Source organism: Lissotriton helveticus, chromosome 5_1 (genome assembly GCF_964261635.1).
Source record: "Lissotriton helveticus chromosome 5_1, aLisHel1.1, whole genome shotgun sequence".
NCBI lineage: Eukaryota > Metazoa > Chordata > Amphibia > Caudata > Salamandridae > Lissotriton > Lissotriton helveticus.
In genome coordinates, this window is record NC_136065.1 from 1482834270 (window position 1) to 1482860707 (window position 26438).

The 26438-nt window shown below is 43.4% G+C and overlaps 1 protein-coding gene across 1 annotated transcript in view; it reads left to right on the forward strand.

The window, feature by feature from the left end:
* The window catches only part of WDR77 (WD repeat domain 77), a 128290-nt gene that overhangs the window by 73401 nt on the left and 28451 nt on the right, over window positions 1-26438 (forward strand). The window contains exons 8-9 of the mRNA XM_078644482.1: window positions 17317-17425; window positions 24531-24599. Of these exons, the coding sequence (XP_078500608.1) occupies window positions 17317-17425; window positions 24531-24599 (178 nt within the window). The remainder of the gene's footprint in view (window positions 1-17316; window positions 17426-24530; window positions 24600-26438) is intronic.

The window sequence follows — 26438 nt, forward strand, 5'->3', positions numbered from 1 at the left end:
CATGTGTGTATGCATTTCTCTTTGAGAACAGCTTGGATTAGACATTCTTTATAGTCAATGACAATATGCGCAAAATAAACATTGTTGAGCTCTATAGCAGTGCTTCCTAAACTTTTTAGAACCATGAGCCAATATTGAGAAGAGCAAACTTCTGTGACCCACCTTGCTTCAATAGACATAAGGCGGAAGAGACTTTTTTAAACGTCTTAAAACCAGTTGTTTAAGTTCACAACTTTGAGACCTCACCTTTCATCATCGGACTGTGGTCAATATATTGATGTACCAATAAACGTGGCAATGGTGAACTGCACTGAAGTCATGAGCTTGAACATGTTTTAGAAGGGGTAGCTGACCTATGACATCTCTTTACTAAAATAACAAGGTTTATGGAACATCTTGAGGTTGATACCAGTGAATTGAGCAAATTTGAGAAACCTCTGCAGCAGAGTTTTCGGTAGGGTCTCCTCTTCATCATTGTTTCAAACGAGGCTCAGTGGGGTATGGTTAGGTCAGCATTCCCATAGGAAATGCGTTTTTTGTGTTGCTAATAACTTTGGTACCGTTTGTCCAATCTCCACAAAACTTTACAAAAAGTGCTCTTTTTTCGCATGGTCTGCATGGAACACTTCTGGGTGATGAGTGAAGTGGGGGCCGAGGGGGGAAATTGACCAATTTGCTCCTGCAGGAGTCCGACTCATGTGGGAGCGAGCACTTTGATTAGCTGGCAGTAACATTGGAAAAATTTGTACTGGCAGTCATTACAGGATTCAGGGACTTACAGCCTGATTCATGAAGAAAGGAATCTGCGACTCTCAACTTGCGAATCACAGCGAATCGCAAATGGAAAGGCGCAGATCGGAATTCATCATAGTTAGCGATTAAAGAAAGCGATTCGCACACGGGCGCAAAAATCGATAGCGAGAAAATAAAATCGCCGATAAATCGCTATTACCCAGATATTCCGTCTCTATTTTGCGCCATCGCAAATCCCCATTAGCGACATCTCGCTAGTAGCGAGATCGCACTAACGGGAAGTCGCTTTTCGAGCGCTGTGATGACATCACAACCAGGAAGCAGGCAGTTCCCACCCCCATTCTGAACAGCGAGGCTGATCGCGAGGCTGCAGCTAAACAGAGCTCCTACCGGGACATCTCCAAAGTAGCGCAATTTACCCATTTGCGACAGCAGCTATGTCAGAGGAGCCTGCACCAGGGCCCAGTGACACCGGGCGCAAGAGAAAGCTCAAGTTTTCCGAGCAGGAGTTGGAGCAGCTCATCGAAGGAGTGGTTGAAAACCACGCAAAACTTTTTGGAAAGGACTCCCGGAGGGTGCCAGAGATGGAGAGACGTCGCATCTGGCTAGGAATCTCAGCAAAAGTGAACGCTGTGGGCGTGACACACAGGTCACTGGACGAGCTCAAGAAGAGGTGGTACGACCTCCGAGGTCGTGCCAAGGAGAGGGTGGCAGAGAGGCTGGGCGAGACATCTGGTACTGGGGGCGGAGAACCTACTGTCCCTCCCAATACCCCCATGGAGGACCGCGTGGAGGACACCCTTGAGACAGAGGCGTGCATAGGTGTCACCAACCTGGACTCATCCCGACTCGGCCAAGACAGCCAAGGTAAGTGGCATGCGACTGCGACCCTGTCCCCTAACAATGGTCATGGCCCTATAGCCTCCCATATACATCCCAAGTCATTCAAACAATGCACATGAGATCATGGCCACAAGCATTGTGGGACATGTAGTCTGCCCATAATGTAAAAGAACCCCAATGCAGGCTCACATATCCCAAAATAAGCTATCGCTAAGCCAGGCAGGGAATGTCAACCAGCATGCATGTAGCAACTGCACGTGTGACAGATGCATGCTATTAATGTAAGTCCAATTCCCCTCACAGGTGGCGCCGACAACAGCAGCGACAGCGACATGCTGCAGATCGATGAGTCACAATCGGATGCCGAGGAGGTGCCAACACCAACACCTCCTGCACCATCAGGCGTAGCACCACTCCCCGCAGCCAGGGCAAGACCAACAGCTCCAGCACCATCATTGGCAGCACCTAACCCTGCAGGCAGGGCAAGACAAACAGCGCCAGCACTATCCGGCGCAGCACCTAACCCTGCAGGCAGGGCAAGACCAACAGCTCCAGCACCATCATTGGCAGCACCTAACCCTGCAGGCAGGGCAAGACAAACAGCGCCAGCACCATCCGGCGCAGCACCTAACCCTGCAGGCAGGGCAAGACCAACAGCGCCTGCACCATCAGGTGCTGCACCTTTGCCAACCACAACTCCACCACCAGCGGCACCATCTACTTCTGGTGCAGCTACTGTGGTGACTGTGCACACACCCACTGTGGGCAGCCAGCAGAGCAGGCATGTCAGGGCTCGCCAGCATGACACATCACACAGCGGCAGGAGGGCTGTGCGCATGCCAGGCATGAGCATTGAGCGCCGGATGCTACGCATTCACCAACAGCAGGCACGACGGCAAGGGGCCATTCAGCTGCAGCTACACAACATTGGCCGCAATGTGGCCAATGTGGGTGATAGGATTGAGCGCATGACGGCAGCCATGGAGGCCAACACTGCTGCACTCATATCGCAGCGCAACTCCTCCCGCCGACGCCACCGGCAGCTCCTTACGCGCCTGACAGCCTACACCCGCTCAAACTACATGATTGGGAATGCCACCTCCCAGCTCTCACGACGGTGCCTGGCGCAGCAGCAGCAGCTAATCCAATGTGTCGAGGATGTTGGACGGGTGTTGGAGCAGGTCACCACTGCCGTACTGGCACTCCATCCTACTGGTGAAGGCAATGTGGGGAGGGACGACACCAGTGAGGGCACCTCCAGTGTCAGCAGCCTGTTTGCCTCACTGGTTGGCGTGTTACGCCGCAGCACCAGGCCCGCTACAGGGACACGTGCCGTCCCAGAGGAAGAGCCAGAGCGGCGTTTGGGGGCTGCGCGCCGGAGGCGCAATTGAGTTACTTGAACATTTCCTAGATAATGCTGATGATACAAGCATGTCCAGTGGCTAGTTACGAGCAGTATGGCGCAATACTGCAGCAATATTATGAATGTAGACATTACGTTCTTATTGTGGATTTAACAATAATATTTATTCATGCAACATACATGGGCCTCCAGTCATTATTTACATTGCCATGCAATAGTGATTTGTTGGGTGAGTGGATTGTGTGCTTCAGAAACTGTTCATAGTGATGTGGTTGCGCCGTCTGTGTCCTTCAGCAGGGTTCTCCCCGCGTGCATGACGCACATGTGCTGGTGGACGGTCGTCTCCTTCAGACTCCCTGCCAGAGATATCTACTGGTATCCGGCGCTTAGTTGCAATGTTGTGTAACATTGCGCAGACAGCCACAATGCGGCAGCACACATCAGGACTGTAGTACATGGCCCCACCTGTCTTGTGCAGTATGCGGAACCGGCTCTTGAGTAGGCCAAATGTCCGTTCTATACAATTCCTTGTCCGTATGTGAGAAACATTGTACCGCCGTTGCTGTGGTGTAGCCGGGTTGAGGTATGGGGTGAGGAGGTATTCACGGAGGGCGTAGCCACTGTCACCTGAATGAGAGGAGCAGAGGGTGAGTGCCTGTGCTGCGCAGCTACATCATTGCAATGTGTAATTGTTGACAATGTGTACTTACCAAGTAGGTGTCCTTCCCCAAATTCTCCCCTGGCCAGTCGTGTGTGGAGGCCGCTGTGCCGGAATATAAATGAGTCATGGGTACTCCCTGGGTACTGGGCCACGATGTCAGTTATGATAGTCTTGGCATTGCAGACCATCTGTATGTTAAGGGAGTGGTATGACTTCCGATTCCGGTACATGTACTCCGTCGCAGCTGGTGGGCAGATGGCGATGTGGGTGCAGTCTATGCATCCTATCACAGATGGGAAATGGGCCACATTGTAGAAGTTTAACTTTGTCAAGTCCAGTTCCTGTTGGCTGGTGGGGAATTTGATGTGTCGGTGTAGCTGGGTAAGCATTGCGTCAACAAAACTCCGGAGGCAGCGTGACATGGTGGGCTGGGATATCCCCCCTGCAGCCGCTACTATCCCCTGGAAGCTCCCAGAGGCCAGGAGGTGCAGGCTACACAATACCTGTACATGTGTAGGCACAGCATTGGTCCGCCTTGTTGGGTGCTGCATCAGGGGGTCAAGGTCGTGTATGAGTTGAATTATCATGGCCCCATTTAGCCGGTACTTCGCATAAATCTGCTCCCTGATTTGTCCCAGCAGGGTGATCCGCTGGCGGAATATCCTGTACTGTATTCTGCGTCTCCTCCGTGCTGCTCGCTGTAGCCTTCGCCGCCTGACCAGCATGTACATTCCTGGCATTGTGAGACACCAACTGCTGCTGCTGCATCTCCTTATGTTTGTTTGGTCAGCCCTTTCCCTGTTCCTGATTGGCCAACGGTTTTTCAAAATTTTCTCTAATGACTTTTATGGTTACCACCTGCTTTGGGTTGTCCTTAATTTGCGCGGCGCTAATAGTGATTTTGTGGTTTTTCGCTATTAGAGAATTTTCATGAATACCGATTGCGCTTGTATTGCGGATTCGCTAAATTTATTCTCTAATTCCGTGTTTTGGCGCAAACCTACGGGGATTCTGAGAATATATTTGCGAATTCGCAATCTTTGGTTTGCGCTTTGGTTATTTTCTTGATGAATGCCGATTTGGGAAAATGCGCCCGCAATAGCATTTTCGCTGCTATTGCGGCCGCAATTTAGCTTGATGAATCAGGCTGTTAGTCCCTTATCCTGAAGTTATAGAAGATATAAGTGGACAGGGTACGGTTACCCTGCCCTCCTAAGCCCTTCCCCTTTCCTGGCATTTTTTCCAAGATCCTGTAGGATTGGAAAAAAGATATAGCGTCCTGGGGTGTATTCTTTATGGGAACGGTGCGTGTGGCACCCTTGATGAGCCATTCTAGGCCCCGGGGAGCCCACTACCAAGGCCAAAATGTGCACAAAAGTTGAGGGGCTTTCGAAGGCCTTGGGCCATACCTTAATTTAAAGGGGAGGGGAGTAGTGTGGCTCACTGGTAGTGGAGTAGTGTGGCTCACTGGTTAGAGGCGGCAGACCCAGGAGCAGAAGTCGGCCCGGGACCAGGGTTCAATTCCCGACGCGGCAGGGTCGTGGACTTGGGTCAGCGGACTCGATAATTCTCGCTTCGGTGCTTACTCTAATCAGGGGTTCCACTTGGCAACTCTGGGCATTAGCTTGCCTAATCTCCACAATGGCCCCATCAATTCCGGGGATGCCTGGCTCCACCTTGGGGACTCCCAGCAGGGACCATTCCACAGGGAAAGCCAGGACGGGTTCCCCAGAGTTATACAGCGCCAGGAAACCTACGGACGGGTAGCAGTGCGCTTTACAAGCTCAAATACATTTACATTTACACATCTGCACGCCTTGCCTTCTCGGAGCCTGATAAGACCCCAGGAACTCATCCCCACGGGCCCATATTTAATATAGATGAATGCCCACATGGGGCACCCACCAAGTACCATGTTGAGGGCTGTGGGGGAGGCCCAGGGCCCTGCGACCCCAGACGGCTCCCCATGTGGTGCAGCAGCCAGCATTGCTCAGCACAGAGGTAGCAGCTGTTTTTTGCATGCTCCCTCCGGGCGGTAGTGTAGAAAAGTGTCCCATTCTGACATGGTCACCACCACTTTTTGCCTGGTATCTGATGCAATTTTGACAGAAGTGCACTGTGTTTCTGCTGTCCAAGTCTCCAGTGCCAGATCTTTCCTTAAACTGTATGTTTGTTCACCCTGAGTAGCAATACCTTTTGCACCATAGTAGATGTGACCCTTGGTACCTAAGGCATGGAAGCTAAAGAAGTTCCCTAAGGGCTGCAGCATGTATTGGTCCACCTTCAGGGACCTCTCCGCACCAACATGCAAACTGCCATTGCAGGGTGCATGCTATGGTGCAGAGAAAAGTGTGAACATTTCCTCATGAGCAGATGGCCCCTGTGATATCTAAGTTAATTCTTAGATATTACAAGTTTATTCTTAGATAATACAAGTTTATAGGGAAGCCATTTAAGAACATGTGCTGTACAGTGGTGTTTGAGTTCCCCTGCTACATGATGGCTCTACTGAAAATAAAGGTGTTTGGTATCAAACATCTCTTCTTAATAAGACCACAATGACTCAAGTGATGGATCTATTACTATATGCACCCAGAGGGCACCTTAAAGGTGCCCCTGGAAACTCTACCCACTATGTGTAGTGGCTGACTGGTGCAGAGCAGCCTGCCACCACAGTCCGGTTTCTGACTCCCTGCAGATGATGGCCCACACTCTCTGAGGGCAGAAACAAAGCCTGCTTCGGCCAGAAGTGTTTTCACCTCCTCCAAGCAGGATGCTTAACAAAAAAAAGTAGCTCAATCAAATCAAAAGTTACTGAAAACGTGGTGACTTGAGTTGTAATGAATGACACATAATGCATGAAATCACTCCCCTGCAGGGATGAAAGCCACACCGCAACCCAATGTTTAAAGACTAGACACTTCTGTTCTCTGGGCTGCTACAGAGACGATATACCCCCAGCATTGCCTAGCACCACTAACCTTGCACAGAAAGACTCTTAAACGATACCAAAAGGCCGCACTCTGGAGACCTCTTAAATTTTCTGTGGTGCGGATCCACTACAAGATATTTGAGCACTTTACAAAGAATATATGTAAACAGATGCGGGATATACTTACTTAGAAACAACATATGGAATAAAAAGGACGAGGAGGTACGAGAGATGTTGTAATGTATAAGCTGAACTAGAGACTTGGGGGTCAAAAGAGCAACGGGAACGACAAGAGGAGGAACAGTTAGCTGGTTATAAAGTTCACTTTACAGAAATACAGCCGATCTCAAGAAGCCGTGAAAGAGGAAGATAATGGAAAAAATGTATTCTCCTCTTGCGTGGAAGCATGTTCTAACCAGCCCCTCAGAGGGAGTATTTTTGAGAATGGATTTCTTTTGAACTTTTAGGGGCACATGCATCAAGCATTTTACCGGTCGCAAATGGGCCGATTCGCTATTACAATTTTTGCGATTACCTATTTTGCGTATGCAGTTAGGGAATTGCAATTCCCTAATTGTTATGCAATATGCCTTTGCAATTTGGTTTTTGCAAATTGGAATGACAAATTAGCATCAACTTAATGTTGATGGTAAGTTGCGCTTTCTTTGAAAAATGCACAAAAATGCACTTTTCAAAGTGCAATGTGGTGCATACATATTCCCTAAGGGCATGTGTGTGCACCACATGTGCATACATCCCTTTGTTGGGGATGCATTAGGTTGGCCTTTTGGCCCTCTTGCACCCTTGATATTGCATTCGCAATTTGCGATTACCTATTTGGTAATCACAAATTGCAAATGCGGTCCCATTCATTCCTATGGGCCTCTAGGACCATAGAAATGAATGGGAAGGCATTCCTTAATTGCGAATCGCAATTTGCGATTCCCAATTAAGGAATGTGTAGGAATCGCAAATATTTTATTGAAACCTACATGCGTAAGCAATAGCGATTCATTAATAGCGATTCCTTAAGAATCGCTTTTAAGGAATCGCTATTCCTTAGCTTAATGCTTGTGGCCCTTAGTTTTTTAATGCTCACGGAATTTTTTTTATTTATTTCAGGCTCTAGAATAACCTTAATTGGTTCATGCTCTAGCAGAGTAGGCTTGTGTGTTAGCATAGAAGACCATATTCGGACAGACCACTTTTAATAAGATACTTTGCTCTAGTGGTTGCTTTAGGGCTCTACTTGCAAGTCAGATTATTTTGTTCACACAAATTCTAACAGGCAAGATTGCTGGACAGCTTTAAGAGCTGTCACACAAGATTTAGGAATAGGTGTTAGATTTGTTTATTTATCGTATTTGTAGAGCGTGACATTCATCCCTAGGGACATCACGGCGCTAAAAGAGAGCAGGATGCAGGCAATGTAAGCATTCTAGTTGTCAGGTTAGTAACAGGGGAATAAGTGTGTTTTTAGCTTTTTTCTAAACACGAGGTAGTCTTCAGTCAGGCGTAATTCCGGTGGGAGTTTATTCCAGAGGACCGCTGCTGATTTTGAGAAGGATCGGTCACCCATCCTCACTTTAGACGTGCGCTTGACTGATGCCAATGCCTGATGGCGGGATCTCAGATTACGCGAGGGTACATAAAAATCTAATTTGCCATGTAAAATCTTTGGGCCTGTTTTATTTAGTGTTCTATGTGCAGAGCACATGAGCTTAAAGTTGGCTCTTTGGCGTACTGGTAGCCAGTGTAACTCTTTCATGCAGAAGGAGGCTGAACTGTATCTGCTCTTGCTACAGATCATTTTAGCTGCGGCATTTTGGACTACTTGGAGTCTGGTAAAAAGATGATCGGCCATGCCAACATACAGTGCATTACCATAGTCCAGTCTACTCACAAGAAGTGCCTGTGTCACCGTTTTCCAACAGTTTAATGGGATCCAGGGAAAGAGTCTTCTAAAATGTTTTAATGTGTCTAAGCTTTTCCCACACAATAGGCATACTTGGTTCTGCATGAATAGGGCGTCATCGAAGATGATGCCCAAATTCTTAGCAGCCTGCCTCGGATCAGGGGCAGTGCCCAATACTCGGGCCACCAACTATTATCCCAGATTTTATGTGCGCCTCCGAAAAGTAGGATCTCTGATTTTCCGGCATTTAATTTTAGGCAATTACCCTACCTCCAACTTGATATTTCTGTCAGGCAGTGGATGAGCTTGTCTTTGGTGTCGACTTTTGTCAGCCTATCAAACAGGTGAATTATCAGTTGTGTGTCATCAGCATAGGAACATATGTCGAAGCCCCATTTCCTGCTGAAATCTGCTAGGGAAGAGACATATATATTGAAAAGAGTAGGGCTCATGGTAGCTCCCTGTGGAACTCCATAATCAATTCTTTTTGCAGTGGAGGAGTAGAGACTCATTTGGATTATCTGGGTTTGGTGTTTAGGAAAAGAAGCAAATCAAGCTAGGGCTTTTGAACAAAGCCCTTTTTAGGTCGAGCTGGCGTTGGAGCGCGAAGCGCTCCCGCCAGCGAGACTATAGTCACCTTCCTCCCTGTCAAGGGAGTAACAGCTGTGAACGAGCCCGATACAGACCTGGGTACGAGCCGACCCAGGTCTGTGAACGCGCTTCAAGGTTGAGCAGCTTGTGCACATTTGTTGGACGTCAGGCGCTACAAGCCCGCCAGACCAATTATCCCAGCATGAAACTCTACTTCCTGAGGCGCCACAAGAACAATTATCCCAGCAGGAGTCTCCACTTCCTCAGGCACCGCAACAATTATCACAGCATGAGACCCACTTATCACAGCATGTCAACAGGCACCCCAGGCTGCTGGAGCACTCAACTATAATTAATGTGCAGTTGAGTGCTCCAGCAGCGTGGGGCGGCTCTCTGCATGCTGTGATAATGATCACTTTGGGGCCTCATGCTGTGATAATTAGGGCGGCATGCTCTATTTGCAGCACTGAACATTTTCAAAGAAGGCGAAGCAGTGACATTCATTGGAGACACTCACCCTCACGCCCTCACCCCTCACACACCTCCTCACCCTCACACACCTCCTCACCCTCACCTTCACACCCCCTCACACACACCCTCACATACCCTTACCAGCACCGCAAAACACAACACAACACAACACAGCACAGCAAAACACAACACAGCACAGCAAAACACAACACAACACAGCACAGCACAGCAAAACACAACACAGCACAGAAGCACAGCACAGCCAAACACAGCACAGCAAAACACAACACAGCACAGCAAAACACAACACAGCAAAACACAACACAGCACAGCACAGCACAGCAAAACACAGCACAGCACAGCAAAACACAACACAACACAGCACAGCACAACACAGCACAGCAAAACACAACACAGCACAGCAAAACACAACACAGCACAACACAGCACAGCACAACACAGCACAGCACAACAAAACACAGCACAGCACAGCAAAAAACAACACAGCACAACACAGCACAGCAAAACACAACACAGCACAGCACAGCAAAACACAACACAGCACAGCAAAACACAGCACAGCAAAGCAAAACACAACACAGCACAGCAAAACACAACACAGCACAGCAAAGCACAGCACAGCACAGCAAAACACAGCACAGCACAACACAACACAGCACAGCAAAACACAACAGCACAGCAAAACACAGCACAGGACAGCACAGCACAGCAAAACACAGCAAAGCACAGCACAGCACAGCAAAACACAGCACAGCACACCAAAACACAGCACAGCAAAACACAGCACAACACAGCACACACAACACAGCAAAACACAACACAGCAAAGCACAGCACAGCAAAACACAGCACAGCAAAACACAGCACAGCAAAACACAGCACAGCACAACACAGCACAGCAAAACACAGCACAGCAAAACACAGCACAGCAAAGCACAGCACAGCAAAACACAGCACGGCAAAACACAGCACGGCAAAGCACAGCACGGCAAAGCACAGCACGGCAAAGCACAGCACAGCAAAGCACAGCACAGCAAAGCACAGCACAGCAAAACACAGCACAGCAAAACACAGCACAGCAAAGCACAGCACAACACAGCACAGCAAAACACAGCACAGCACAGCAAAACACAGCACAGCACAGCAAAACACAGCACAGCAAAACACAGCACAGCAAAACACAGCACAGCAAAGCACAGCACAGCAAAACACAGCACAGCAAAACACAGCACAGCAAAGCACAGCACAGCAAAACACAACACAGCACAGCAAAACACAGCACAGCAAAACACAGCACAGCAAAACACAGCACAGCAAAACACAGCACAGCACAGCAAAACACAGCACAGCAAAACACAGCACAGCAAAACACAGCACAGCAAAACACAGCACAGCAAAACACAGCACAGCAAAGCACAGCACAGCAAAACACAGCACAACAAAACACAGCACAACAAAACACAGCACAGCAAAACACAGCACAGTAAAACACAGCACAGTAAAACACAGCACAGCACAGCAAAACACAGCACAGCACAGCACAGCAAAACACAGCACAGCACAGCACAGCAAAACACAGCACAGCAAAACACAGCACAGCACAGCAAAACACAGCACAGCAAAACACAGCACAGCAAAGCACAGCACAGCAAAACACAGCACAGCAAAACACAGCACAGCAAAACACAGCACAGCAAAGCACAGCACAACACAGCACAGCAAAGCACAGCACAGCACAGCAAAACACAGCACAGCAAAACACAGCACAGCAAAGCACAGCACAGCAAAACACAGCACAGCACAGCAAAGCACAGCACAGCAAAACACAGCACAGCAAAACACAGCACAGCAAAGCACAGCACAGCAAAACACAGCACAGCAAAACACAGCACGGCAAAACACAGCACGGCAAAACACAGCACGGCAAAGCACAGCACGGCAAAGCACAGCACGGCAAAGCACAGCACGGCAAAGCACAGCACAGCAAAGCACAGCACAGCAAAGCACAGCACAGCAAAACACAGCACAGCAAAACACAGCACAGCAAAGCACAGCACAACACAGCACAGCAAAACACAGCACAGCACAGCAAAACACAGCACAGCACAGCAAAACACAGCACAGCAAAACACAGCACAGCAAAACACAGCACAGCAAAGCACAGCACAGCAAAACACAGCACAGCAAAACACAGCACAGCAAAGCACAGCACAGCAAAACACAGCACAGCAAAACACAGCACAGCAAAACACAGCACAGCAAAACACAGCACAGTAAAACACAGCACAGCAAAACACAGCACAGCAAAACACAGCACAGCAAAACACAGCACAGCAAAACACAGCACAGCAAAACACAGCACAGCAAAGCACAGCACAGCAAAACACAGCACAACAAAACACAGCACAACAAAACACAGCACAGCAAAACACAGCACAGCAAAGCACAGCACAACACAGCACAGCAAAGCACAGCACAGCAAAACACAGCACAGCAAAACACAGCACAGCAAAGCACAGCACAGCAAAACACAGCACAGCACAGCAAAGCACAGCACAGCAAAACACAACACAGCAAAGCACAGCACAGCAAAACACAGCACAGTAAAACACAGCACAGCAAAGCACAGCACAGCAAAACACAGCACAGCAAAACACAGCACAGCAAAACACAGCACAGCAAAACACAGCACAGCAAAGCACAGCAAAACACAGCACAGCAAAACACAGCACAGCAAAACACAGCACAGCAAAACACAGCACAGCAAAACACAGCACAGCAAAACACAGCACAGCACAGCAAAACACAGCACAGCACAGCAAAACACAGCACAGCAAAACACAGCAAAACACAGCACAGCAAAACACAGCACAGCACAGCAAAACACAGCACAGCAAAACACAGCACAACACAGCAAAGCACAGCAAAGCACAGCACAGCACAGCACAGCAAAGCACAGCACAGCAAAACACAGCACAGCAAAACACAGCACAGCAAAACACAGCACAGCAAAGCACAGCACAGCAAAGCACAGCACAGCAAAGCACAGCACAGCAAAGCACAGCACAGCAAAACACAGCACAGCACAGCAAAACACAGCACAGCACAGCAAAACACAGCACAGCAAAACACAGCACAGCAAAACACAGCACAGCAAAACACAGCACAGCAAAACACAGCACAGCACAGCAAAACACAGCACAGCAAAACAGCACAGCAAAGCGCAGCAAAGCACAGCAAAACACAGCACAGCAAAACACAGCACAGCAAAGCACAGCACAGCAAAGCACAGCACAGCAAAACACAGCACAGCAAAACACAGCACAGCACAGCACAACCAAGCACAGCACAACCAAGCACAGCACAACCAAGCACAGCACAACCAAGCACAGCACAACCAAGCACAGCACAACCAAGCACAGCACAACCAAGCACAGCACAACCAAGCACAGCACAACCAAGCACAGCACAACCAAGCACAGCACAACCAAGCACAGCATAACCAAGCACAGCATAACCAAGCACAGCATAACCAAGCATAGCGTAATAAAGCACAACAAAACATAGCATAACAAAAAATAGCATAACAAAACACAACAAAACATAGCATAGCATAACAAAACATAGCATAGCATAACAAAACACAGCATAGCATAACAAAACACAACATAGCATAGCATAACAAAACACAACATAGCATAGGATAGCAAAACTAAACAGAGCATAGCATAACAAAACAAAGCATAGGATAGCAAAACAAAACATAGCCTAACAAAACATGGCATAACAAAACATGGCATAGCAAAACATATAATAGCATAGCAAAACATAGCATATCAAATACAACAAAACATAGCATAGCAAAACATAGCATAGCATAACAAAGCATAACAAAGCATAGCATAACAAAACATAGCATAGCATAGCATAACAAAACATAGCATAACAAAACATAGCATAGCAAAACAAAGCATAGCATAGCAAAACACAACACAACATAGCATAGCATAACAAAGCATAGCATAACACACAACAAAGCATTGCATAGCATAACAAAACAAAGCATAGGATAGCAAAACAAAACATTGCATAGCATAACAAAACATAGCATAACATAACAAAACATAGCATAGCATAACAAAACAAAACATATCATAGCCTAGCAAAACATAGCATACCAAACACAACAAAACATAGCATAACAAAACATAGAAAACCAAAGCATAACACACACAACCACACAACCACACACACACAACCACGCACACATAACCACAACCACAACCACAACCACACACAACCACACACACAACTATCTATCTATCTATCTATCGCCCTCACTCTATCTGTCTATCTATCGCCCTCACTCTATCGGCCTCAGTCTATCTATCTAATCGCCCTCACTCTATCTGTCTATCTATCGCCCTCACTCTATCTTATCGCCTTCACTCTATCGCCCTCACTCTATCTATCGCCCTCACTCTATCTATCGCCCTCACTCTATCTATCGCCCTCACTCTATCTATCGCCCTCACTCTATCTATCGCCCTCACTCTATCTATCGCCCTCACTCTATCTATCGCCCTCACTCTATCTATCGCCCTCACTCTATCTATCGCCCTCACTCTATCTATCGCCCTCACTCTATCTATCGCCCTCACTCTATCTATCGCCCTCACTCTATCTATCGCCCTCACTCTATCTATCGCCCTCACTCTATATCTATCGCCCTCACTCTATCTATCTAATCGCCCTCACTCTATCTATCTATCAATCTATCTATCGCCCTCACTCTATCTATCAATCTATCTATCGCCCTCACTCTATCTATCTATCGCCAGCACTCTATCTATCTGTCTAGCTATCTATCGCCCTCACTCCTATCTATCTGTCTAGCTATCTATCGCCCTCACTCCTATCTATCTATCTAGCTATCTATCGCCCTCACTCCTATCTATCTATCTATCTCGCTCACTCAATCTCTCTATCGCCCTCTATCTATCGCCCTCCCTCTATCTATCTATCGCCCTCACTCTATCTATCTATCCCACTCACTCTATCTATCGCATCACCACAGCATCACTAAGGGGCACAACAACATCACTATGCGCTACCACAGGATCATTGAATGCCACAGCATCACTAGTCGCCACCACAACATCTCTCAGCCCCACCACAGCATCAATCTGTGCAACCATTTACCAACAACTGGGTCAAATATGATCTCTCAATGTTTCAAGCTTTATTACAAATGTCACAAAAAGAGGTTAGTAGTTCACTTCTGTTCTTGGATTTTCGTCACAATAAAATACACAACATATTCTTCACAAAAGTTATTTACAAAAGTTTAAGCTATTGCCATTATAAATTACAATAACTTTTATTTAAGTATTAATTATTAAAAAAATTCAAAGCCATTGTTATTTGTAATATCAATACATCTAAGTCACGTGAATACAACACATATTGCATTACAAATGCTATAGGTGTCACAAGTTATAACTATTGGCATTGTAAATGACAAAGCTATTATTTTTGCTATTTTCAAAACCAACACCTATATAAAAAATGTGTCATTTAAAATACCAATAGCTCAAACTTTCCTAATGCGAGACCTTATGCATTACAAATGCTTGTTCATGGAGGATTTGTAGTGGTTTGCTATGGAATTCTATGTCGAAAGCTGCAGTGAGGCTTTAGGCTCTTGTTCTTCCGAGAAAGATGACAAACTATCTAAATAAAAATGGGCTGCAGGGTGAGGAGCTAAATTTTCCCAGACCGTATTTCCTTCTTTGTCAGAGGGAGTGAAGGTTACATACATTTTTGTCACCTTATCTATAAAAAAGTTAAGTAGCTCACAATTCTTAGGCGAGGGCCCCATAGATTGAGACAGCGAGGTGGGCTTACAAAGTTCCCAAATTACTTTGTAAAGTTCTTTAGATGAACTATTCGTTTCTTCGATCCTTTCGGTGTAGTATTTAGTTTTAGCGTCTTTTAAGGCCCCATGATAGGTTGTTATTCATCTAGACAGATGTGTCTATCTGCTAGTGTTTGAAAGTCTCTATTTGTGTTCCTTGATTCTGCACTCTCTTTTCATAAGTTTTAGTTTCGGTGTATACCACTTTTCTGATTGGGTTTTAGTGGTAATTTCCGAGTACGTTTGGGGGCACACTGATCAAGTGTTTTTTCAATATCTTGTTGTAGCTGTGTGGCTAGTGTGTTTGTGAGGTTTTGGTACAGTGGCCTGGAAGTACAGGGGAAGAAGGCACTAAATGATTCCTCAGTGATTTGATTCCAGGCCCTAGACTTTGACTGATATGTTGTCTCAGTCTTAGGTGAATTGTTGGGTAGGCTGAAAGAGAAGGAAATTATGAAGTGATCCGTCCAAGATAGAGGTTAAATTTCATGAATGTTCGTGGATTCTATGTTAGAAAACAATAAATCTAGGATGTGGCCAGCCACATGAGTTAGTGTAGTAATCCTCTGAAGTAGCTGCATTATAGCCATTTCATCATCCAGGTGTTTAACCCCCGGATTTGTCGGCTTTTCATAATGAAGATTAAAATCTCCTATAACTTAAAACTGATTTTGTTTTAGGCAGAGGGGGAGGAGTTGTGGTAATAGGCTAGTACTTAGTCCAGGCTGGAACCCGCTCCAAATAGATTAGTCACTCAGACACTGAGAGCGCTAGAATCTCATGTGTGCCTGTTTCAGTGACCGTAATTGGGATACAGGTGAAGTGGTCTTTATATAGAATTGCTATCCCTCCTCCTCTCTTACCGCCTTTTCTATCTTGTTTTAATATTTTGTATCCTTAGGGTAAGGCAGTGGCAATGTCCGGGGTGTTATCATCTAGCCAGGTTCGGCATCGCTTTGACTGCAAAATATACAAAATGTAAATTGTTGGAAGGTTTGCTTTTTTGCTCATTTGTCTGTCTGATGGGGCATCCTGGTGAGATTTTGGTGTGAGATTAAGCCAAAACTCTGACGTAATAACACCATTTTGTAGTGGAATGCTCAAAGTTTATTTACCCATGCTCGATCACAATTCAACTTTTTGACAGATTTTGAGGGGAGAAATGTGCTGTCCGGGCATTTTTTTATTTGCAAAATTTAAGTTGAGTGATGCCCATGATGGCTAATGTTTGAACGTACAGTAGAGTATCCTCCACAACTAGTATGTTGTGACAGTGTTGGTTGTTCCCATGCCCAATAGTATTTATTTTGGACCAAACAGTAAATAAAACTTTCAGGCCAGCAAGTCAATTCATTACGTAAGTGTGCCTAGCATTGCATGCTTTGATTCTTCTGATTTCCATTGACTTTTTTTGTATATTTGATAGATCTTCTTAAATGAAATGTTTCAGTATTCTTCCTTGCATTTGCTTGCAGATACTTAAATATATGGCTTCACAACAATAAAGGTTTATGGTTTCACAACAATAAAGGTTTGTTGCAGTCAGAAACCCGTTATTTCCCTCTAAATAGGCATGGTTCTTCATATTTCGTTTTTTGTGTGAAATGGATTTAGTTTTGAAATTTACAGCGTTTGCGAAATTTGGTCAACTCCCCATCTCTCCATTAAGTCACACAATTATTGTATTAGTTTGTTCTTTTTTCCTTTGTGCATTTAAATCAGGAGTATTATCTGGACATATTAAACTTTGCCTTTTGAGATGACTACAACTTTTATTTTCATCTAGCACACCATATCTGCCTGGCTGCTGTTTCTTAGGTTTAATTGTTAATTTTCTTTCTTATCAACAGCTGATGACATTGGTACAGTTTGCATCTTGGACCTCAAGAATACTAAGGCTGTCCAAAGTGCTGCACTGCATTCTCACAGTGTCACTGGCTTGGCATTTTCCAAGCACAGGTGGGTGTGTTGTAGTTTCGTAGAAATATATTTTTGCACTGTGGCGCTTCATTGCTTTTCATGGAAACTATAACCTTGGTGTTGCAATTAACGCCACACTAGCGAAAGAGGTTGGAGGTAATTTCATGCCTCCTTACTCTATCATAGAGTGTAGTGCTTCCATTACAGTGTATGTATGGAAATGTTATGTACATTAATGCGTCATCTTGGAGGTTGAGGCACTCGTTTGAGCAAGAGGAACTGAAGTTGTTTTATTGTAGGTATTGCTCTTTGGGTACTGACAGTGAGTGTGCACGTGAAACTGATGATCCAAGCAGCACATTTCACGGATTGGTGGAGCCTGCTTGCTGATGCTGTTTCATGGCCATCTAAGAGTGGTGGGTTTTTGGGTTTCCTGAGGAATGGAATTTCTAGAACTGAGACAATTAGTTTATGCCTACTAGATTTATCGCTTTCCTATAACAGTTGTAGTATGATTGGTGGAGTCTAAAGTCAGATCTGTCTTGGGGGCTTTGTCTAAATTTCTTATTCATCAAACTGATGTTAACATATCCATTCTTTAAAAACCTCGCCCAAGTCCACTCCATAATTGCCACAGCCCGCCCCTGTGTTGATGACATCATCACATGTCTTCGAGGGAACCTTTAAGCAGATTTATATTAGTGCAGGCCTAACCTTTTGCTCGCACCTGCTGCCTTCTCATTCAGTGCCAAAGATGAGCTTTTCCTTTGTTTGGATAAGCTTTGGCAGTACGGTTCTCCATGTTGTTATGTGGAAAAAAAAAATTTGTGATGTCTGGGTTGCTCACCTTAATGTACTCAAGTGAGTAAGACCGCTTCTGACTCCTGTACTCTGAATACCATGGCACATTAGCGACCATGGTCAATGTCATTCGCTAGCAAAACATGATTTCAAAACCTTCCTGTATTTTGTCAGTGGGTCCAGTCGTCTAGTATCAGGAGAAAAGCAAATCAAGAGAAGCAAAAACGAAGAGGCCCATAGGATTGAAAGGAAAGACGGTATAAAGGAGGAAGATGTTGAAGTAACAGATATAGGGAAAATGAATGATTCAATAGAGAAACTATTGTATCAAAAAGGAAGGTATTGGCCTATGTAAGCAAGACTTTGAAAGAAATGAAGGAAAGTGTGAAAGAAGGTAAGAATGAAAGCAAGGACAGAAGAATGAAATCGTGAAAAGCTGAAATCATGAAAAGCAAGGGGAAGGTTATGTATAAGAAAAAACAGACTGGCAAGTAGGAATGGATAAATACATGAAGAATGAAACGCTTGAAACAATGAAGATATAAGCTATCTTCTAAAAGCTTGAGAAAATAGTCTTATTTGGAAGGAAGAAAGGATGGAACAACTAAATAGATGAAATAAGATAAAGAATACGTGATTGATGGGTGGGTGAATAGTAGTCAGGAACATTAGTGAGGAAGCAAGGAATAATGGATGGGTGAGGAGGGAGAAAAAGGAATACATGCATACCGAAAGTGGAAGAAAGAAAGGTAACAGCAGTGAAAAGATGAAAGAAAGGTGATGAGTAGAAAATAAAGGAAGAAATGTGGCCTCATTTGTAATTATCGTTTTGGAAACCGTAAATGTGGAACCTTATCCCAGCTCCTCTTCTTCTTAATATATTTTTTTATTTTATATCAGCAGACAGTTATACACAGAAAGTAAAGAAAAATTAGAGTTCCTTCGTACAGGGACCAGAAAAACAATCATTATATACAGTAACATAAAAATAACCAGAAATAACATTACAGGTGCTTGAAACAATCCGTCAATGAAAGAAAAAAAAAAGGCATTCAGAAAAAAAATCAGATCCATTCTGAAATAGGAGCCCATACATTTCAGCCAACTGTTTTATTTTTTGTCCCCTTCAGTTTATAGACAGCGATCTCTAATTGGTATATAGATAATAATTTTAATTGCCAATGATTAAAAGCCGGTGGGTCAGGATCTAGCCATCGAGAAGTAATACAAGATCGATATATTAACATACAGATAAATAAAAATCCTTCCTCTGCAGCTGACCTAATTCCTATTTTTTGTGTCTCAATTCCAAAAATTACTAATTCTGCAGATATTTGTGCATGTACCCCCAAGCTAGTAGTTAAATAACAATTGAACATCCCTAATGAATTGAGACAGCCTAGGGCAATTAAAAAACATGTGAATAGAGTCAGCAGCCATATAGCCGCATCGGCTACATCTATCACCCTTGCCTGGTTTCCATTTCGCCAATTTGGCAGGTGTATAATATAGATCAAAAATAGACATAAAATGTTAGCATTTTAATGAGCCGTTAAATAAAGTTTTATTTGATACTTCCAATGCTCTGGATATATCTATTTTATCTACTTCCAGTTTTCTTTGCATTTATTTTCAAATAGAGATAAATCATCTTGAAGTCTATTTATCATTATCTGATACACAGGGCCAATTTTCCTTTCCTTTCTGCTGACTTCAAGTATGTCAATTTTATTAATCAGAGGATGATCTAGCAGTCCCTTCGTAGTTGGAGATATTAAAAAAATCAGTTCTCGACAGATTAAATTTGTGCTGTAAAAAAGAAAAAGTGGCTACCTGATCCCCTTGATAAAGGTCTCCTAACATATGAACGCCAGCATAGTGCCATTTTTTCATCACTTGGTCCCTAAAAATCTCAGGTAAAATTGGGCTATTTATCAAGGGCGTATAATAATTTAGATCAAAACAAAAACCAAATCTTTTTTTCAATTGTTTCCATATTTCGAAAGCAGCTATCATAATTTTAATATTTTTTTTTTATAGTAACTGGGTTCAATTATCCTTACTAAACATTGCCTTACCTCCATCCCCAATAGCATTTCATAGATTGAGGGGCTCATTGATTATTTCAGCCTAACATCATGAAAAATTAAAATACCCATATGTCTCAGTAGAGTAGCCCAATAATACAGCCGGAAATTCGGAATCCCCAAACCGCCCTTCATTCTAGGAAGAGAGCACCATTTCAGAGCTCTTCTGGATCATCGATAACTCCAAAGGAACCTAGAAGACATTCTATCTTGCTAAAAAAAAAACGAAGGAAACCGAGGTATCGTACGAAACAAATAAAGAAATTTCAGAAAAATAAGCATCTTCAATATATTAGTGCGACCATATAATGAAAAATGTAGATTATTCAACCTCTCCAGAGTTCTATTAGCAGAATTTAATACAGGATCTGTATTAAGACGTACTATGTCATCTATTTTGGCGCTGATTATAACACCAAGATAGAGAGCATCTGAAGCAAAAACCATATCATCTGGATGACCCTCTTCAGAATGAATCAACTGCGTTTTGGAAATATTCAATTTATATCCCGAGTATCCGCCAAACTCCTGGGCTAATTCAACAATTTTGGGTAAAGATCGTTTGATATCAACAGTAGTGATAGCGATATCGTCTGCATATGCAAACACCTTATAGTCGGTCTGATGGATCTTAACCGGGGTTATTTCGGTTTCCTTTTCCAATTTATTCAATTAAGGTTCGATATACAATGCAAATAACAAGGGGGAATAACGACAACCTTGCCTCGTCCCCCTTGTTATTACCAAATCATCGGAAACATCCCCGGTTATTCAAATTGTGGCCTTAGGGTGGTTATATAATGCCTGTATTGCTTTGATATATTCTGTGGGAAACCCCTTCCACGTCAATACAGACCACAGAAACCTCCAGGAGACCCTGTCGAATGCTTTTACAGCACCCAACAGGGCCACCACAACCGGAGATCCTGTAGCCTGCGCCCAGTCCAAGAGTGAAATAATCCTCTTCACGTGATCCCTCGTATCCCTATTTGAGATAAGTCCATGCTGTCTTATTGAGACCAGGGCGGGCATTAATTCGTTCAGCCTATTGGCTAGAATTTTAGAGAAAATCTTACTGTCAGCAGTAATTAGTGAAATGGGTCTATATGACCCTAAGTCGGTTGCCTCCTTTCCTTTTAAAAAAAAAAAATAACTATAGTGGCGAAAGACCAAGATTCAGGAGGGTAACCTAAGAAGGCATTATGAAACACTTTAAGTAGCTCAGGTTTTAGCAATTCACGGAAGGTATGATAAAATTCCAAAGGTATATTATCAGGTCCCATTGCCTTCCCAGGAGCCAAACCTAAAATAGCTGATTCAATTTCTTCCCATGAAATAGGGGTGGCTAATAACGTTTTCTGTGCTTCAAGGAGTCCAACATTGTCAAGATTTTCAAAATACAGTAATTCATTCCTTCCAGCATCCATACCATCACGAGGCTAGTCATACAGTAATTGATACAAATCACGAAAAGCTTTTAAGAGATCTGTTTTTGATCGCTGCATAACCCCATTTAAATCACAGAATTTTAAAATGTCATTAGATGCTGTCTTTTGTCTTAATCTATGAGCTAGTACTCTCCCTGTTTGCTCATTAAGTTCATAACACTCCTTCTTGAATTGTTTATACTTCTGTGCAATCTGCTTGGTTATATGAGAATACACTGTATTAAGTTTAATAGTCAAGTCTAATTGGGCTTCTTCAATCCCCCGACCTAGTTCAATACATTCGGCTAGCTTCACCGCTGCCTTCATTACTATATCCGATTCCTCACTAAACTTGCTCCGTCTGGCTTTAAGTTGATAATTCTAAAAGCTAAGAGTTTCCCCCCTACCTATTGATTTAAAAGTGTCCCAGACAATTTGAACAGAGGCAATATCGTTATTATGTTGAAAAAACTCCTTAATAATTGTGGTCATATATTGTAAATAATCGTCTTCGAATAATAAATTTCTTTGAAATGACCAGTTCGTTTTTCTGCCCCCTGCTTTAGAAGGCAGTTGTATTTCAAGTATTAGTGGGTTATGATCTGATATTAATTTAGGGAGGATTTCAATGTTAGCTTTGTCTAAAAAAAAAAATTGAGAAATAAAAAGATAGTCCAGACGTACACATTTTTGATGTGGGACAGAGAAGAAACTATATCCAGAGTCACTTGAGCGAATAGTATTCCATACATCAATAAGCCCGTTTCCTAAGACTAATTCGCGGAGAGCTCTAAAGGTCCAATACTTTCTACCCGGTTTGCCTAATATCAAACCCAGCATCAATGTGGATATTAAAATCCCCACAGAGGATTATCGGTTGAATCCATAAGGCAAGCTCTAAATTAATAAAATTCATTAGTTCAGCATCATCCATATTAGGGCCGTACAGTGAGCAAAAAGTGAACCTATTTTCATCAATCTTGAGTTCTGCCAACACACATCTCCCCCATTTGTCTGCCAAAGTTTTAACACATACCCCTAAGCCCCGTTTCATAAGGATTGCAACGCCCTTATTAATCCCTGTCTGCTTTGAACATACTACCAGATCTAGGCCTAAATTCTTTAACCAGTCTCTTTGCCCGGGCAATATGTGTTTCTTGTAAACACAAAATATTTGTAGTAGCTGAATCATCTTACCTAAAAATCCCCTTTTCTTGAAATCATTAAGACCATTAATATTCAATGTACAAACCTTCAGTTTCCTATGCATTCCTGTATATCAAACATACAACAAGCATATCTTTTCTGTTGTAATTTAGACCTACAAGGCTTTGCCCTCAAAAATAGCTTAAATAAAATCTGCACTAGTTTCCATTCAATAATAACTGCTGCTGAATTACACCCTACCCACCACCAACCCCACACCACCACCACCACCCAACCCTCCTCCTTACCCCACACCCCACCCACCCAGCCCATCATCTGAGGCACAAGGACTATCAGTCCCTGAGAACACAGAGCGCCCCCCTCCTTTCCTTGGTCGGAATAGAGAATACCATCATTCAGATACAATCAAATTTAACAAAGCCTTGAAATTCACTCCACTTCCTTGGAGCGAGAAAAAGTCCAAAAAGCCAAACCAAAAAAAAAAAAAAATCGTCCAGGGGAACATCAATCTCCATTTGAACCATGAAATAATAACATAATGTCATAGTGTCATCAGGTATTCCTTTGCCCAAATTTCAGAAAAAAAAATTGTTTGGCCCTTTACAGTGACTGTTAACTTAGCTTGATTTTGCAAATACACCACTGCCCCCTTTTCCTGAAATCCAGCTATTAATTGGCGTAAATGCCAACGTTTCGAAACAGTGGCCTGACAACAATCCTGCCGGACAAAAAAAATTACATCCTTTAGCAACTCCCTTTTTGTCAGGCCTAGCTAGTCTAAAAACAGCTTCCCTAGCTAGAAAATTATTAAATCTGACCAATATAGCTCTTGGACGATCAGCCTCAGTTTGTCTGGCCTTATTCACTATGAAGGGGAAGCGGTGTGCCCGTTCAATGACAAATGGCCAGTCCCATACCGTTAGTTCCGGAAATGCTTTGGAAAACAACTCTCAGACAAATTTGCGCATATCTGGCCCCCCTATATTTTCGGGAACCCCCAAAATGTGCAAATTATTTCTCCTTTATTGATTCTCCAACTCAATAAGTTTAAAACCAAAGTAATCTCGTTGTGCTTTAACAGAGCTAAGCTCAATTTTTTGCGCTGCCACTTCGTCCTCCAGCACAGAAATTCTGGTCTCAGCTTCAGAAACTCTTGAGGAAATGTCAGCGCAGATTTTCGTAACTCGTCTCAGCTCCTCAATAGAAGCAGAATATAAGGGCTCAACAGTTTTAAACATTATATGAAAAAACACAGGGGAGAGGGAAGTTGTACAGAGTGTAAAAGTTTGAGTGCATGTTCATATTTATCATTTTATTCTGCTCTGTACAAATGAAATTGGGGGTAGGGTAGAAGTCTGTGCCCTCTTTCATTTCTCGTCGGATGCTCAAGCACACAAAACTTTCCTCCCCTGAAAGTGTCACAAACTACCAAGATTTGAAGAACAACCAGTTTGTTCTGCTGTGGTCCCAATTTTAAATCCATGTTGCTTACAGATCTTTGAAGAGGAATTTAGTTCTAGCTAATTGTTTAACAGATCAATGTTAGCCAGAAAAAGTACTATCAACCTCAGTAAATGTTGATAGATTCTACCGTTCGTGGTCTGTCTCATAGATATGTTATTTAGGTTCAGTTCTTAATGTTGTAATTGCTCTTCTCTATAGTTTGCCCCTTCTTGCCTCGGTCAGTGAAGATTGCAGTGTGGCAGTTGTTGATTCTAATCTTTCAGAAGTGTAAGTATCCTTTTGTGTAATGCAGCCTTTGTTGTATGCTTGCAGCAAGTATTCATGGTTTTGTTTTTCGTTTCGAATTCTGAGGTAAGCTGTGTTTTTCCTTCTCTCTCTGTAAGATCCATCAACTGCAGGTCAATGCTTGAAACTTTCCTGTGTTTACTAGAGACTTGTCTCAGCGTTATGGCGTGTTTTTAGAATTCCGAAAGTCTCACACAAGTTTGTGTTAAGTTGTGCTGCTTATTATTTGCTCTTCCAAAGGAAATTTTGCTACTGCCATATATACTGTGTGACAAATTGAGACACAAAAAAAAACCTTTTAGAAAATGGGGACGCCAGAGTATCGTGCACATGCATTCTGTGCTTGCATGTGCGCCTCTGTCTTTTTCTTTTATCCTTCACCCTCCATTGCATAACTAAAACCTGACGGCCAGATCAAATTTTTATTTTTAATGCTCAATGAGGACAATTTCCTTTCTTAGCTGGATTTAACAGATTGCGTGTGTTTGTTTTGTTTGTTTGGTATCCCCCTCCCTCAGTTTCTAGTCATCCACATAGGGTTTCCATTTCACATCTGTATACTAAGCATTTGATCAGTTAAAGCATTCTGTCGATGCCGTAGGATATTCTCTGCAAGTCTGATGAAACCTAAATACATGTTTCCTGTGGAGAGCATGAACTTTGTTGTCAAGTGCTGTATACGGTGTGAAATGAATTTGTACATCCTCTCCATTCTACACCCTCTAGGAGGTTCACCAAGTATTCTGCATGACGTGCCCTTGCTGCAGATAAAGGGTAGAACTTCATGGCCTAAAGCCCATCTGCTACTTAAGGGTGGAACAGTCTTTTTTACCAAAGCTTGTTCAGATGTATACCATACACCTGCCTTTACTGGGACTGTAGCTCCAATCGATTGGTTACAAGTAATACCCTCTTTGATAGTATTATTTCCCTTTATGGCCTATGGTTTGATTGTTGACCAGGCTTGGGCAAATACTTTAAATAGATATCCAAAATAATTCAGTAAAATACAACGGCTTATGTTAGAAACAAATCTTTAAAGTCCTGGTTTTGCACAAATATAATAATGGTGATTTTCTTTCTTATTTTTTTAATTTATTGATACAAAAGTGGGAAGAGATCAGTCTCCCTATATAACCCATTTTGTCCCCTGGCACTTTTTTTTTACAGTAGTAAACCCTACCTTTGCCTTAACGATTAGAATAATACCTTGTATTTAAAAATATGAATTCCCTAAAATTGCATTTTTTGTTATTCAATGAGCACATAGGCACTTCAGTAAGGAAAGCAGGTCAAGTACTACTTGGATGTTTCAACACTGAACTATTTACTGGAGTAAAAATTCTGCTTTCTTTGATTGTGATGTTCTGTAACTTTGTGCTTTGCTCATCCACAACTCAGTCCGGAGGTATAGTGAGAGAGGATTGGGTCATGGGCCAACACGTATTTGCTTTATTTTTTCAAATGTTGGTTTTTGCATATATGTTACTTAGCATTGGATCTTCAATAAAGTCACATGTTTGACTCATTTCCCTAAATGAGGTGGATGTCATGGTTTAACTTACAAGAACATTAAACTGTATTAATGTCCCTCAAATACTTTTAAATAGTGCTGATTGAGTAGTGCCTTCACCTCATTGAAAAACAACCCAGACTTCAGTCATTTGGGTGAATGTGCCCTGAATTATCTGCCCTCATTAATGACACCACAGGGCAGATTTCGGCCTCGGGTCGTGTGTGAGGGAGTGCCTTTAGAGAGCTGCTCTGGGCAGAATAGGGAGATGTAGTTCACATTTCCTTTGGTATTGACTTTACTATTCC